This window comes from Miniopterus schreibersii, assembly GCF_964146895.1.
Source record: "Miniopterus schreibersii genome assembly, chromosome: 10".
Lineage (NCBI taxonomy): Eukaryota > Metazoa > Chordata > Mammalia > Chiroptera > Miniopteridae > Miniopterus > Miniopterus schreibersii.
The window spans coordinates 58916620-58933171 of NC_138110.1; the positions used below are offsets into that span (position 1 = coordinate 58916620).

The 16552-nt window shown below is 48.8% G+C and overlaps 1 protein-coding gene across 8 annotated transcripts in view; it reads left to right on the forward strand.

Annotated features, from left to right (window-relative positions):
* DLGAP4 (DLG associated protein 4) overlaps positions 1-16552 on the forward strand; it is a 97052-nt gene that overhangs the window by 59802 nt on the left and 20698 nt on the right. For 7 of the 8 annotated variants that reach the window (XM_081148999.1, XM_081148998.1, XM_081149003.1 and 4 more), the window contains one exon: positions 14430-14791. In XM_081148999.1, coding sequence (XP_081005125.1) covers positions 14430-14791 — 362 coding nt within the window. Of the gene's footprint in view, positions 1-8051; positions 8125-14429; positions 14792-16552 lie in introns of those variants that run through there. The other variant, XM_081149000.1, reaches the window with a different exon arrangement.

Below are 16552 nucleotides of genomic sequence, written 5' to 3' on the forward strand. Positions count from 1 at the left end.
AGATGGATGGCTGTCCTGGGAGGGGGAGGGACTGTTTGAGGGGTAAGTGATGTCACAGTTCTCTTTGTGAGAGAGGAAAAGAGTTGGGCAGGACAGCCCAAAGCCTAGGGAGGTGATCAGTATGCTTGCAAAAACATCAGGACAGAGCAGCCCCCAGAGAGGTAGGTATAAGTTATCAAGGTAAAGCCCGCTTTCTTCAGGTGCTCTTTGGGATGCTGGCTTGGGCTTGAGGTCTTGGTGAAAGTGTGCTCTAGCCAGATTCCTCCAACAGAAAGGAGAGACCAGACTTTTCTCTCACACTGGCTTCTAAGCTTTGTAGGAATGTGTGTGTCAGTCTTACTTGTCAGTAAGCTTGTATTTTTGTTTCTTGTGAGACTGTATATTATGAAGGTTGGATTTTGGAGATTGAAACCTGTAGAGGTTGCTCTCACTTAGCAAATAGAACATGTTTTCCTCTGTGATTCTGAGCAAATCCCTCAGCCTTTCTGAGACTCCGTTTCCTCAGCAGCACAAGGGGAGATGGTGAAAACATCTTGTGGGGATCAAATATCAGATGTAGGTATAAGTACCTTGGACAGTGATTGGTCTGCTGCCACCAATTCTTAAAAAGACAATAAACATAGGTAGCTATGACTGCTAGCTACTAATATGTTTATTGATTTTTTTTAGAGAGAGGGAAGGAGGGGGGTGGAGAGAGAGAGAGAGGCAGACGGACATCGATGTGAGAGAGAAACACAGATCGGTTGCCTCTCGTATGTGCCGTGACCAGGAATTGAACCTACAACCTTTTGGTGTACGGTACAATGCTCCAACCAATTGAGCCACCCAGCCAGGGCTCAGTCAATTCTTAAAGTGTGCCTAACATTGTGCCATTGTGGGGGCAGGGTTCTGTGGAGAGGGTGGGGAGGTTGGTGACCTTCCCTTGAGTAGGTGTTCTTTCGAAGAGATCGTCCCAAACATCACCATTTTGTATTTTCAGAGGTGGCTGGGAGAAAAATCGAGTAGGGAGAAGTAGGGGGTGTGAGGGAGAAGCTGTAGTCACGACTTGTCCCAGCACCTCTGTTTTATGCTTGCCAAGTCACTTCTTACAGGCTTCTCTACTTGCTGCATCCTTAGGGTGTTCCAGTGGGAAGGTCCTGCAGGACTGTATTTCTTTTGGGGCAAAGTCAGAGATAGGGTCCTATCTCGTGTCAGCAGGCATTTGCCTGGGTACTTCTTCTGGGCCAGGACGGGGCCTCAGGGATGGAAACCATGTGGTCCCTTTCTTCGTGGGCTCAGAACTAAAAGGAGAGGCCTATAAGACAGTGTGGTGGCAAGAGTCTGTGGCATATCTAAACATGGGGTATTGACCCAGTGAGGGAAACCAAGGCAGGGGATGGGGACAGTCAGGGAAAGCATTTTGGAGAGAGTAATGCTGGACCTGAGACCTAAAGGAGGAGGCAGAATTAGGGAGGTGTTAAAGACAGGGAGCAGCCAGTGCAAAAGGCCTGGAAGCTGAGAGCATAGTGTGTTGGCATGAAGAGGGTGGTGGAGAAAAGTTAGAGGGGTGCTTGTCAAGACAGGCATGCCAGTAGTCAACACCCTAAAATACTAGAATTGTGCCCTGCCAGGCGTGGCTCAGTGGTTGAGCATCGACCTGGGATCCAGGCGATCAGGGTTCGATTCCCGGTCGGGGCACATGCCCGGGTTGCGGGCTCGATCAATGACTCTCTCATCGTTGGCGTTTCTATCTCTCTCTCTCCTTTCCTCTCTCTGAGATCAATAAAGATATATATATATATATGTATATTTGTATATATATATATATATATAAAAAATACTAGAATTGTGATGCAAGAGTGGCATGGAGGGTATGGAGAGCTGAGTCCTCAGGCCAGGCACTGAACATTCTTTATCCAGCCCCATGGAGGGGTATGATCCCTCACTTCTCCCCCAGCCAGGAACTGGGGGTTCCTGGTCTGTAGAGTCCTAACTTTAGGGCTTAGGCAGCTGCTCTGTGGGCCCCTTGATAAGGAGATATGTGGGCCTTTCAAGTGATTGTAATCACATTTCCTTACCTGTCAAGGCCTTTCCCACCCGTGTACTCAAGAGACTCACAATAGTCCTAGGGCAGTGGATAGGGCAAGCCAGTATTGTTCACATTTTATAGATGAGAGAAATTGAGGCCCAGGGAACCTAAGTCATAGAATGAGTGAATGTAAGAACCAGTGCTCATGCTTAGGGACTCCTGCTAACCTACAGACCATGCCTATAAGTCAGCATCAGGTATTGGGGCAAAGCAGGTATCAGCTGAACACATACTCTCAGGATGGGTTTATCATCTCAGGTGGGGGTTCCACGCTGCCAGACTTCCCAAAGGAAGGTGTTTTAAGCCCTTACTGCCTTTCCAAGGCCCTAGTGTTAGGCCTCACATCATTTCCTGGGTAGCTAGGCTATATGAACAATTTTCTCTGTCTTTTCTGCTTGTTGATAACAATTCCCTGGAGGCAAAAAAAGTTTGAACTATGAATGTCACATACACAGAAATGATGTCTGATGTTACATCCAGAACTGAGTGTGAAGTAGGAGGGCAAAGAAAGAGCAAACATTTTGGGCCTGGAAGAAATCTTAAGGTCACACCCATGGATGTTTGTTTAAGTCTATCTCCAGCATCCATCGTGCCTGTGTCTAGCCTCACCTCCTAGGCAGCTCTGCGTCTTAGAAAGTGCCTTCTAATAATAAAGTAAAATCTGTTTCCCCTTAACAACCTCTACTTTCCTGTCCCCCCTCTGGCTGTAGTGTGGTGACCTGGACTATGTGTATATGTGATCATCTTCTGGGTATTTGAGGACAGTAGCCATGCCTTTCTGAAGTGCCTCTCTCTTCCAGACCACTACTCCAGTCTCTCCAAGCCCACCCTTATGTTAAACTAGGTGTGACTCACAGTGCATGTGCCACATACCATTTGTGCCAAATCTGTAACAGACATCACTAGTCAGTCACAGCTCTCTTGTTCAGTCAGTCCCAGGCTTTCTCATGTAATGCTGCTCCGTGTGGCTACACCCAGTCAGAAGAGGACAATCCCCGCATGGATTGTCCTCTTCTCATCAGACTCCAGTTTGGCAATGTCCCTTGTTTGGAGTCACCAACAGTACTCACATTATCCAGAGTTTAGTGGAGGTTGCCCCTCCCTGGTCCTGCACCTTTTTTGTTAGTGCAGCCTCAGACCATGTGTCTGTGTTTGGCAGCAGTCTCTAAGACATTTTTCCACACATGCTACTTTCTTTTGTAATTGTATTACTTGGGGTCCCAAACCCAGGATCTTAATATAAGCTCTGAGGACAAAGCCTTGTCCCTTCCTATGTATCTGTCCCCAGCCCTGGCACCAAGGCAGTCAACATTGCCTGTGTTGACCTGAACTGAACTCATGATTTTCCCCCATCAATTCTGTACTGTTCATTTCATCCCATCTCTGCCCAGGGTTCTTGGCTCCTGATTCTGTCACCCAATATGCCACCTGTCACTCTAGACACAGTAAATGAGCCTCTTAACACCATCTTTCTATTCTGGGATAGGCTTGGTCATTCAGAATGATGAAAGAAGCCAGCAATCAAGGTGTTCAGGATCTGGCAGTGTCTGGCTTTGAACACTGGACACAGGGGCCTGTGACAGCGTGTAGAAAGCCAGGCTTTTGTGACCTATCACCAGGGTTTTACATTTGCCCTCCAGAAGTAAGGGTGGTTTTTTGAGGCTCTTGTAAGTAGTACTTCCTAGGCTGGGCTTCTAGAACCATAGGGCTTTTGAAAGGCAGCAACAAGGTCCACATGTTAGAACCAATATTTTAAAAGCCAGATAGTATTTTAAAAGCCAAATCTTGCATTCTCCCCATCCCACTACCCCACCAAGTCACATGGGCTCTACATGTCAAGTTTTTGCACTGGACTGGAGCCATAGCAGCCAGTAACTCTGTTTGTCTTCTCCAATTCATCAGCACCCACTACTAGTGGTTATAGCTTTAATGTACAAGAAAATCTTGATTCAATAACTGCAGCTTGGAAGCTGGCATCTCTTAAGCTTGGACCCCCAGGGGTGGTGGAAATAAGGAGTCCTGGGGGGTAGGACAGGGGCCCTTGAGCAGAGCTGCTGGCAGAGCCAACTCTGCAGATGGGTATCTAAGGATAAAACGATGTTTGTTGCAGATTCCAACACAGAATGGGTGAGGGGGTAGATGTTGCCTGACAGGTTTTAGTAGTAGTTGTTTTTGAGAAACTGCATGCTATTTGGGGACTGCGGGTCAGGGGCTAGAGGAGGCAGGGCTCTTAGGTGGATGCCTTCTTGAACTCTGAAGTCAGGCTGGGGAACCTGAAGGCATCTTTCCTCATTGGGCAAGGGGGGGTAGGGAACACACCCACACTCAGCCCCAGGCAAGGGTTCCTGCTCTGCCACCTGATCCTCAGGGAGTACATTTGCCTTTCTGATCTTCAGTTTTCTTGTTTGTACTTACTATGAGACTGTCAAATTAGTCTAGTAATTCTCAAAATATCATGTAGAAATTCTGTATGGATTTAACAAGGAAAATGGAGCTGCTCCCAGGGACCTGGAGTAGGTGGGAGTAAAAAAGCCTTCCCCAGCCCTTTGAGGGCTCCCAGAACCTGGTTTGAGAATCACTGGAATTTGCAATCTCCTAGGACCATCCCTCTAGCCCTGGAATTTGGAAGCTCCGCATACTCGTTCCAATCTCAGTGTCCATCATCCAACTGTGTGACCTGGGACAAGTGGCCTCACCTCTCTGAGCTTTACTTAGAGGTTGTAGTGAGACTTAGACAAACTGGGGAAGTCCTAGGTGACTGGGAAACCCATGTCAGGGGTTTTGGTGTTTTTGGTGAGAGGGTATCTGGGACCACACATCTGAGGAAGGGCAGTGGGCAGCAGGGGTCACAGGAAGGACAGGGCACCTTTCTCTTCCACGTGCTGAGGTTCTGGTCCAGGGGGCACCAGGCCTCTGCCCCCATGGCCAGCAGAGACAGAGGCTTCCATCATTGTTTACTCAGAGGATATCGTCAAACCCAGGGATACCATAACGCACTCGGAGGATATTGTCAAACCCAGGAATAGGGGCCCATGTAGCCCTGACTAGAGAACTGGCCTAGCCAAGATCTCTCAACCAGGCCCTGCTAGGTGGCACCTAACTCTAGCCCTGGGCAGTGTGGTGAAGTAGTATCTAACAGCGCTGGCTCTGAATCAGAAAGGCTCCTTGCTTGTTACCTTATGCTAGTCAGATCCTTGCTTGTTACCTTATGCTAGTCATTTCTCTTTGAAATGGAAGTAATAAGCCTGGTGAAGAGTTGGTAAGCTGATACAATTAAAGCACTTACTACATGGTCAATTCATGGCTAACCTTCAGTCAGGGGTGATGTTTTGCAGCTTATGACGTCTCTTGATGAGCATTTTCCCCATCCTCTGAGAACCACCTGACCAGAACTGTGGGGTCCATCTGGAGGGCATTGCTTAACCCCTTCCTATAGCCCCTCTGGCTTGAACATGTCAGGACAAAGACCTCTTACACCCTTGACCCCAACAGGGGTGTGAACAATGCTTCTAAGGAGCAGCTGTCTCTGGAGGGGCAGAGAACATTGCCCTGGCAACCAAGCAGATCCCTCTTCATCAGCTGCTCCAGGCCCATGGTGAGGGGTGGCCATTTGTGCTCCCGATGGGGCTCTCGTCACCTGTGTCCTGGTGCCAAGAGCCTCAAACCAGACCTGGCCTGCCAACCAGAAGGGGCTTTCTCTGCTTTCACCCAACTGGATTTAGACACCACCAGAAGGGCCTCCTGGCTGCCTCAATTTCAAGATTCCCAAGGGTCTCCTGCCTTTCCAAGGAGGAGGCTCTTATGGACAGGGTTCCTGGGAGCAGGGGGAGAGGGGCTGGAGCTTCAGAAGGAGCAAGGAAGTCTGAGGGCAGCTGCTTCAGCAGTCACAAATTGTGTGCCACAGGCTGTAGTGGCTGATGAGCATGTACCTGCACAGTATTTTTTAAAACTTTGAATTAACTAACTGCATTTTAAAATTCAGAGGTGATGGTTGTTTTTTTTAGACCAAATTTCTGGCTTTTTGCATACATTTGGCAGCTCTAACAATGCTGGGCCCACATCTCCACATGGCAGCTTTGGGCGAGAAGAGGTTAGATGCCCGGTTTCCTATAGATATGTGAACTGTGACCTCCATTCAAGGCCAGCCCACTTAGTTTACAGCTGGGGAAACTAAGGCTCAGAAAGGATCAGGCCCTGTTTCAGGTAGTCAGGTACACAGCCCCCCATGGCCAGTCCTGAGTTTAGAACCTTGCACCGTGGCCTCACAAAGCAGAGCTTTTGTATACCGCCACTCATCTACAAAACATCAGTGATAATTATCTCCCCTCCTAGGCCTGTGTCTGGAATAAAGTAGCACCTGGTCCAAGACTCAGTAATGATGCTTTTAAATCTGTGCATATGATATGCCTTGCCTGGAAAATGTTGCTGGAAGCACTGCTTACTTTCTCTTTCAGAAATGGTTATTTTTCAAACAGTTTCTTATGCTTGGTGCTCGAGGTTTGTTGAGCTCTCATTCTCACTGTCTCACTGCCCATCTTTAAGTAGAGTTGCTCAAGGCTCTGCCTCCCACCAGATTGTGTGTGTCTCTATCTGTGTGTATGTTGGAGGGCTGACCTCAAGGCAGTTCAAAGTCCTAGCCCTGGGCATTAGATACCAAATTAAGAGTCTTCTAGAAGTAAATCATTCAGTTTCCCTGAGTCTCATTTTACCCAGCTGTCAAATAGGGATTTGTTCATTCATTCAGTAAATACTGAGCCCAGCCATGTATTGGGCCAGGTGCTGGGAAGGCATGCTAATTTTATGAGATAGTTAAGGTCTCCAAGGTGGGGACCTGTATTAAGATACTCAGGATCCCTGTCTAGTAGGGGAGAGAGACAAAAGACAAGTGAACCAAATTGATCCATGCTTGAATAAAACAAAGGGCTCTCAGAGAAAGAATAACAGTTTTAGATAGCGTGGTCAGAGAGCCCCTCATTTGAGAACATGACACCTGAGCTGAGACCTGAAATCAGGATAAGGTGTAAGCATGCAAATATGGGGGTGGGTATCATTTCAAACAGGGAATAACAGGTACGAAGGCCCTGAGGTAGGCTCATATTTGGAGTGTTTGAGGAATAGCAAGAGGCTGGTGAAACTGGAATGGAATGAGCAAGGGGAAAGTACAGGAACTGAAGCTGGAGAAGGAGGGCAAGGGCCAGTTCCTATTGTAGAGTGAGATGGGCAATGTAGATTCTCTTCTTCATGGAGCGGGGAGCCTTTGAAAAGCTTTAGAAAGGAGAGGAAGGAATCCAATTTGTATTTTAAAAAATTCCTCAGACTTCTGTTTGGAGAGTGAGTGTGGGTGGGTTGGGCCACAGACAAAGCAAGGAGTCCAAGGGGTAGAAAGTAGAAGCCTAGACCAGGCTGGTAGGAATGAGAGAAGCAGGTCTCTGTAGGATGTGCTTGGGGCAGGGGGAAGAGGGAGATGAGAATTCCCAGACTTCTGGAGTATGTAACTGGAGTACATGGCGTCCCCTGTTGGAGAGCAAGGCCATTGTGGGGGAGAAGAGGATTCAGATTCATGCTGGACACACTCAGCTGGAGATGGCCTTGGCACTTCACACAGAGGTGCCTAGTGCACTGGGCTATTGAGATAGGAGGTGATACACCCTCCCAGCTATCGGGTCTACATGCTGTAAAATCCTCTTGACTGTGGGCTAGTTTAGGGGGACTTTATGAGGGATTCTGTGTGTAGAAGGAAGATTTCTCTGTTTCCATTGCCCAGATGGCTCCAGTAAGCCACAGGCTCCATCTCAGAGGAGGCAGCCCTCTCTGAAGCCTCCTTGCTTCTGTCCCTGTCTTCTCTCCACCAGCTAAATTATCTAAATTCCACTTTGCCAAGCTGTGCCCTGCTCAGATGTCTTCCTGTATGTTGGGCTGTCCTGCCCTGCTCACAGAGGATTCCCTCACCTGAAAGCCCTGCCTTTCCTTGCCACACAGTGTCTTTGGCCCATCCTTCTAGACCCAGTCAACCTTAATGTCTTCTAGAAAGGCTGCCCTAGACTGTCCCCCAGCGGGTAATTATTCTTTGCTTCATCCAGAAACCATGCTAACAAGAGTTATAGGGACCCACCCCATGATTACAAAGCTTCATAATCATATCTATCATCTCCTTGGCTCCTACTCACAGCACATTGGGTATCTCACCCCATTTTCTGAGTGAAACATTAATGTCTCCAAGGCTGCTGCCTCTACATCACCCTCACTGAGTTAATGCAATGGATGGGGCATAAGGTAGTGGTCAGCCTTCAGGCAGCCTGGGTTCAAGCCCTGGCCCCAACACTGTCCAGGCTGGGAGGTGAGCCACGGTGAGTCACTCCGCCTCTCCAAACCTCATCTGTATAGTGGGGCAGTGACAGACCTACTCACGTACCCATTTGGAGGATTCACTTGACTAAAGTATAGTCAATTTTCATTATTCACGGTAGTTAATATAAAATCTCAGAAACACTGAGTTAGCAAATACTGAACCATTGCTCCTAGGGGAAATGTAGGGATCCTGCAAGCCTTCGTTGATTTTCACTAACCAGTCAACACATAACCTTGTTTTATGTGTGTTGCTGTTTAAAGACACCTTATTTAACGTGTTGTTGGTCTATTAACATTAAACTCATCCAACAGCACTATAACTCATGCCTGAACAAAGCTTATCTAACATGTATTTTTTCCATAAGGCACATCACAGCCTTCTTCCACCTAGGAACACTAGACAGCACTTCAGTGCTGCACTTAGGGGCCATTTTAAACAGAGAAATCACCAACAAAAAGCAAAAAAATGTGACAAATACAGCATTACAGAGACCAGGAAAAGAATACTTGCTTATAGTATGAGAGCTGAAGCAAGAAGGCAGACCATCACCTTGTTCAGCCTCACCTGGGAACCAGTACATTGGGTGACTCAAATTTTCAGGCTTTGCACATGTCTGTGAGTGATTGTGAAAGCCCTGTGAATATTGATTTTTAGGTTACAAATAAATTTTAGCAAGTAGGTGAATTCACAAAGAATTGAGGATAACAAGGATGGACTGTGCATGAAGTGCTTGCCCAGTCAGTGCTCAGTAGAGGCCCACTGTCAGCATTGGAACTGGCACCAACAGGAGTGCGTCCTGGCTTTCAGATAGGGCTCTGAGGATAGGCTGGGGCTCCCTGAGCTTTGTGGCTTTGTCTTCCCTAGCATGCTGCCTTTCTGACAGGCTCCTATGGACTTTAGAGCTTGAGGCAGGTACAGATTCTGGAGGCCCTGAATGCCCCCTGAAGGGTTTGTTCCAAGTTTACTAGGTGTGTTGTGGCACCATTGAAAGATCTCAAACAAAACAGTGACTTAATCACTCAGACAGCAGCTGGGAGGGGTTGGAGGAGAGACAGGAATGGCAGGACAGGAGGTCGGCGGACCAGGGGGCAGCTGTGTTGGTAGGGTAGGGAACAGTGGCTCTCTAGATCAGTGGAAGAGGGGAAGGATGAGAGATGTAGTGAGGGAACACCTGACTGGAGAATGCTGGAGGATCCCAGGAGAACGTTGAGACAAGAGGTGCTGCCAGCCTGTCTTGCTTGAGTTTGAAATTAAAGTTTGATAACTTTAAGCTGACTCTTAAGGCACAGCGAGGGAGGTAACTTCCAAACTGACAGTGGGAAAGTGAGGGTCATATGGGCTGACAACAGGAAAGTGGCTCTGAGAGGGCAGTCTGTCCCTGATCTTGACCTAGCTATTTGAATTCTTTCCCAGCTTCCCCTGCTGTGGGGGAAGAAGCAGAGAGAAAGAGGGAGGAATTTGAAGCTGGGTGGGTGGGAGACTTGAGTTCTGTTTGTACCATACACGAATGAGTTGCTCGATTTAGCTGTGTGGTTTGACGGTACACAGTGAGAGAGGGAATGGTATCTTATAGGTCCTCAGCCCCTCCTCTGACAAGCCTATTCCTAAGCTTGACAGAGGCAGCAAAGAGAGTTTAGGGGGTTCTGGCTCTGAGTCCAGCTCTGTCCCTTCATGTGGGGCCTTGAATGGGCCCTACTGCCTCTTTTGTAAAGTCTGCTGCCATGGCACCTACACTGTCTGTAGTCCCCTGAATCCATTCCTATTCTAGGCATCTTCTTCAGTCCCCCTGCTCAGCTCAGGCCCCTGGGAGCCTGCAAGCACAAGGGCTATGCTGGGCCTAAGGACCAAGTCCATCTTGGCCTCCAAGGCACTTACAGGGGGCTAGCTTCCTGGAGTTGCTGTGTCCTCCAAATCTCTCAGGAGATGAAGTCATAGCCACTCTTCTGAACATCTGAAAACAAAGTGCAGAAACAAATTCATTCTGACCTAATAGAGTTTGCTGGATAAAATCTTGGGGCAAAAGGCAGAAATGAGACAAAGGGAGCTTCTACTTTAGAAGAAACAAAGACATGTGCGATGTGGGACAGGGAGTCTGGGTTAGATGTCTGGGGCCAGGACAGGCTGCATGGAGGAGGCGTCGCACAACTGGCTTCTGTCTGAGCCTTGGCATGAGGGACTGGCATGGCCAAGATGAGGGCAGGGAAGCATGTGGCTCCTTGGGTGGGTGGATGGGTGGTTTTAGTGTGCACATGCTGCTGTGCTTCACTCAAGATCTTTGAAAATATGCACAAGGACCAGCTGAAGGAGATAGTCACATTGGAGGGATGCTCACCTCTAGGCTTCTAAGGCAAATCTGAAAGTCTTCCAGGGTCAGTGGACAAAGAGTTGGCCCCATATGCCACGGGGTTAATTGTGGCACACAGAATGTCTCCCTAGGGCATGGAGGGCCACAGTAGCATGCTGGATGTGTAGGCTGGCCAAGTCCAACATCTTGGGTCTCTGGGGCACTTACTTCCCTCTAAAGTTTAATTGGCAAATAATGGTTGCGTACTCTCTGGGCTGGGCACTGGGCCATCGACACACATGGACACAATCTTAGTTGGAATCATGGCCACAGACCTGAATGCTCCAGCTGATCCACAGAGAAAGGAGAGCGGCAGACTCTGCCTAGGTCAGAAAGAATGGGGGGGTGAAGAGACTGGCTGGAGGATGAGAATCAGGGAGGGCACGAAATGGGATTCTGGCAGAAACAAGTGCATGTGCAAAGGCTTGGGTGCATGAAGAGTGAGGTGTGTTTGGGAAAGTGCATTTGGGTCTCTGACACTGCAAGAACATGCTGGGTAGCGGGAGGGCAGAAGATGAAACTTCACAGCTGGGTTAGTGGGACCAAGTCAAAAGGATTCCAAATTTGGGATGGGGCTAGAACCTTGGATACTAAAGTGTTGGAAGCCTGGCTAAATAATTGTGATGGGGGCGGGGGACCAGGTACAGGATTTGTATCAATGATGAGGTTCATTTTATCATTCATTGAATATTTACTTAGAGCTTTCTGTGCTTGAAGTATTACCCTAGTCCTGAGATACGACCTGCTGTGCCAAGACAGACAGAGTTCCTCCAACTGCCCCAGGCCTCTAACCATCAAGTAAATCCCTAAAAGAACTAAGACAAATGTGATAGGTGCTCTGATGGAGATCCTGAGTGATATGAGAGTAGAGGGCAGTCAGAGGAGGCCTCTTTGAGGATATGGCATTTGCAACATGCAGTGAGAGAAGCTGTCCAGGCAGAAAGAACAACATGTATAAAGTTCACAGGAAGTGTGATGGGTATGGGAAACAGTGGCTGGAGTGCGATGTTGGAAGGTGCTGGGTAGGTGACTAGCATGTGTTAACTAGCATTTAACACATGTAAAATGAGAGGTGTCCTATGCAGTCAAGTCCCATCCCCCTGCTGGGGGCACTGTGCTCAGAGTTGAGGGATGCCTGCTACCTGGGAGCCCATGAGGCTCCAAAATCCTCTCTGTTAGTCACACTGCTTATCTGCTGGGACCTGTGCCCCAGGAGACAGAGAATCCAAGATAAGTTCACTTGTCCTCTTATCACAGTTGGCCATCTGGCCTGGCCTCTTGCTAGTTTATTTTCCATCTGAGTGGCTGCCTCAGCCAGGGCTCAGAGCCTCCGAGAATAATCAGCAGGACTCTAGGCCTAGACAACCCTGAGAGTGAGTTTGGAACGTTAGTCCTCAGTTCAGACCCCAGACTGTGGGCAAACCCATTGTCTCCTGGGGTGGGGGTGTTGCTTCTTTCACACAGATCTTTCACACACAGACTCCTTCAGGCCAGTGTCAGCCCCACCCCACAGATAGAGACACTGCCTTAGCCAGGCGTAAAGCCCAGGTGGATATTCCCCGTATAAACATTTTTGAACAGATTAAAGCTTCCCTTTTCTGAGCTAGGGTAGAAAATGTCAGTGAGGCCCTGCATCCTTGAGGATATTTAGGCCAAACAGATCAATTCCTAAAATCCCCAATGAATCCTGGCTTCAGTGGGCTGCTCTAAATGTCCAGCTCTTGGGAAACTGCCCCTCAGCTAGTCAGAGAACCAACCCATCCTCTCTACCAGTGGCTGGGGAGTGGTAAAATTTTGACTCCCACCCCTGTACCAGAAACCAGTAGGAGCCATGCCAGCCCTGGGCCTGTCTGAGCCTTAACCCCTATGATACAGCCTGTATAATCACTGAGTATATATTTAGTCTTTTGCAGTTTTATCACGTGTGTAAGTTCATGTATACACAGTCAAGATACAACAGTTCTATCAATTAGCACACATAAGGATTCCCCTTGTTACCTTATAACCACACTCACATCCCTCCCTTCCTCCCCATCACCTTCCCCTCTGCCTCCCACCAACCACCATTTTGTTCCCCATCTCTATAATTGATTTCAAGAATGTTTTTTTAAAAATAGAATCATATAGTACATAACTTTCTGAGATTGTTTTTTCACTCAGTATCATTCACTTGTTGCTTATATCAGTAGTTCATTTCTTTTTATTGCTGAGTAGATTCCATAGTCTGGATGTACCACAGTTTGTTAACTGTTGTTCATCCACTGAAGAACATCTAGGTTGTTTCCAGTTTTTGGTGATTACAAACAAAGCTGCCATCAACATTTATGTTTTTGTGAACATTTTACCATTTCTATGGAATAAATGCCCGAGAGTAAATTGCTGGGTTGTATGGTAATTGCATGTTTAGTTTTTAACAGAAACTGCCAAACTGTTTTCCACGGTCATTATATCATTTTGCATTTCCATCAGCAGTATACGTTATTCAGTTTTTCTATATCGTCACCAGCATTTGGTGTTGTCACCATTTTTTATTTTAGCCATTCTGTTAGGTTTGTTTAGTGATAACTCATAGTGATAAATGGATAGATTCTGTGCCTTGTCCATAGCCCCTGTGGCACCTGGCCTCATTTTGTGGGTTTCCATTGAGCCATCACCCTCTCCATAATTGGTAGCCCCTTGAAGGCAGGGCATACCCTCACTCATCTGGCTCCTGCTCCCAGCCTTGGCCCAGACTCAGGGAGAGGCTTGTTCCAGTCCTCCCTGGGAAAAGGGCAGTTGGAGTTAAGATGCAGAGAAAAACCACTGGATCTAACCCAGCCCCTTACAGCAAGTAGCTACTTCTGTTTGAAAAGCACCTTCCATTTTGGACAAAAAGTTCAGCATTAAGAAGCCAGCTGTAGGCTTTTGGTGTTCTGTGCCCCTGCTGTGAGCCAACCCTAGGACACACTGGGAATGGAGTTCAGAGATTACCTCAGTTTCCACCCATGTCAGGTCCCGGTTCCCTGAGTCTTCGTGGAGGACGAGGAGTCAGACCTGATGTGATGGAGTCTTAAGGGAGGCAGACTGGTGTATGGGGTTTTCACATAACGAGAGGAGGTGGGGTGGGAATGACAAGATCGGGGAAAGGTTAGCTGGGCCCTGAGGGATATATTGGTCCTTGATTAGACATAGAGGAGGCATCTAAGTAGAGGGAACAGGGGTAGAAGGAAGGTAGAATAGAAGGAAAGGAGCAGTAGCGGGGAGCAGTAGGTCTCTCAGTGAGCCTGAGGAAAAGCAAGGTCAACCATTCCTTAGCTGTCCTGACCTCCACTGTGCTGTCACTGCCTCCCCTGTCATAAGTCAGGCTTTCACAACCTGTGACACCATGAACTTCAACTCCTAGCCTATGCCCCAGCTGGATAATACCTTTGTGACTATGAGGTGGAGAATGTCTTTGGTTCATGTTGGCTTCCCCTACTAGATTTGGCCTTGGCCTAGTATGAGGGTGGCCAGGGCCTGTGTCTGTCTGTCTTGGTCATTGCTGTGTCTGACCCTCATTCTCCTGCTCCAGAAATCCTTGCTGAGGCCAGAGCTAGGGCCAGGTCAGGTAGGGCTTCAGACTTGAAAGGGCCTTAGGAGAGTTGGGTTGACCTTACCTTCTTGCCTACCCTCCTCTCACCCATCTGCAGGTTCATCATGCCTAGTGGCGTATAAGAAGACCCCACCACCGGTCCCTCCACGTACCACGTCAAAGCCGTTCATCTCAGTCACGGTCCAGAGCAGTACTGAGTCTGCCCAGGATACCTACCTGGACAGCCAGGACCACAAGAGTGAGGTGACAAGCCAGTCGGGCCTGAGCAACTCGTCAGACAGCCTGGACAGCAGTACCCGACCACCCAGTGTGACACGAGGCGGAGTCACCCCAGCCTCTGAGGCTCTAGAACCACCCCCAAAACATGCAGCTCTGAAGAGTGAACAAGGGACACTCACCAGCTCTGAATCCCACCCTGAGGCCATCCCCAAAAGGAAACTGTCATCTATAGGAATACAAGTAGGGGCCCCTTTTGCACTCTATGTCCTCGGCCCGCTCTGTGCACCTGTCTGGGTGTAATTACATCTGGTGGAGGCCCACTAGGTCTCCTGGGTGAAAGTGATTTATCTGTATATTTTGGGGGATCTAGTGCCAAGTGGCCATACCAAATTCCACCCCTAGCCACACCTTCCTTGAGTTTGTCCCCACATGCTGTGAAGTCTGCAACCGTGAGTACCTGTCCTTGTTCCTCCGATGGGTTGCCCCAATGAATGTAGTTACACTCAGCCAGCCATCTCCTGTCCACTGTTTGTCCACTGTCTGTCTGTCCACTCCACCTTTTGCCCTGCCAGCCTACGCTTGGGAGGCGGGACTGGCCTAACAGTTCTCTAATCCAAGGTCAGCTCGAGTGCAGAGCCTGCAGCCCCGCTTCGCAGTGGGAGCAGTGTGGAGCATAGACGCGGATGGGCCAGGGGCCCAGGACTCAGGGCCCTTGAGCTATCAGGGTTGCTCAAGGGGAACTTTGCCCAGAGCCTTCTCGGGCCTTGGGGACAGGTAGGTGGCTCAAGGCACCAGGCCCATGTCAGATTAAAAAGTGTGATGCAGTTCCAGATGCCTCCCTCCATGGGAAAGGATCCAGGGATATAGCTCCTCAGGACCAAGTGTCCAGAACCAGCAGACCCTCCTGGAAACCCAACTCACTGTGCACCCATGGCCATGACATACAGCAGGGCAGGGTGCACCAGCTTCCCCTCCACTGTTTCACTGCACCTCCTGCTTGCACCCAGAATCAGTAATCTGTTTTCTGTTAGCAGAGCTGGGGAAAGCTGGGCCCTCCCTTGCAGTTTTCAAGAGTTGCTCTAAATCCAGATTGGGAGGATTCTCCTTGCCCTGGTTAGACCTCCAGACTAAAGTGGAGCACACTCTGCAGAGAAGGAAGGCAGCTATAGTGGGCTAAGAGCTTGGAGAGGTGGAACCCCACCACCACCCGCAACACCAGGAGGCATTGAAGGAGATCGAGGTGGTGTGCATTGTGGCTTAGGGTTGGAAGAGTCTCCATTTTCCCAGCTGCCCTTGAGCAGTTGGACATGGCCAAATAGATGACAAAGCACTAGAATGTCAAAGGAACATGGGACACAAAGGGGGCTGAATGGACCAAACAAGGCTCACCGGCCAATTTCTTGCACTTGCCTAAAATTTTCTCCCCCAAGAGGCAGCTCTGGACTTCAGTTTCTCCACACACATAAGGAGAGAGTTCTCCAGAAGATACTCTTGTTTTCTGGGCTCCTTCATGAGGGATCCAGCCTCTGCCCTGTACCATGCTCCAGGAGGAATTCCTAGGAACACAGAAAGTAGCCTAGTCTCTGATTCTTGGTCCTGACCACCCAGGGTCTTTGTTTGGGCAGCCCCAGCCTCTCCTGGCCAAACCAGATGCTCTTATCTTTCTGGAAGGTCTGAAGGATAGTTAGGCTCATCATTGATTCCTTTTACCCAGTTCACATAGGAATAGGGACTTCAGTTCTTGGGCCCATCCTGGGCTTCCCCTTCCCCGGATTCACTTCTACCCCATTCCATGCTCTTGTCCAGTGATGCTGCATTTCCTGAGTTGGCTTTTTCAGAAGGAGAAATGTGGCTGCATCTCCATGGTGAGGAGGAGCCTGGTGCTCAGTCCCCTGCCCCGGAAAGCCTCCCTGGTCCCTGCTTCTTCCATAAAGCCAAGAGACTGGAGAGTCCTCAATTTCCAGGGATAGCCTGACAATCATTGTCCCACCCCTCTGTGCC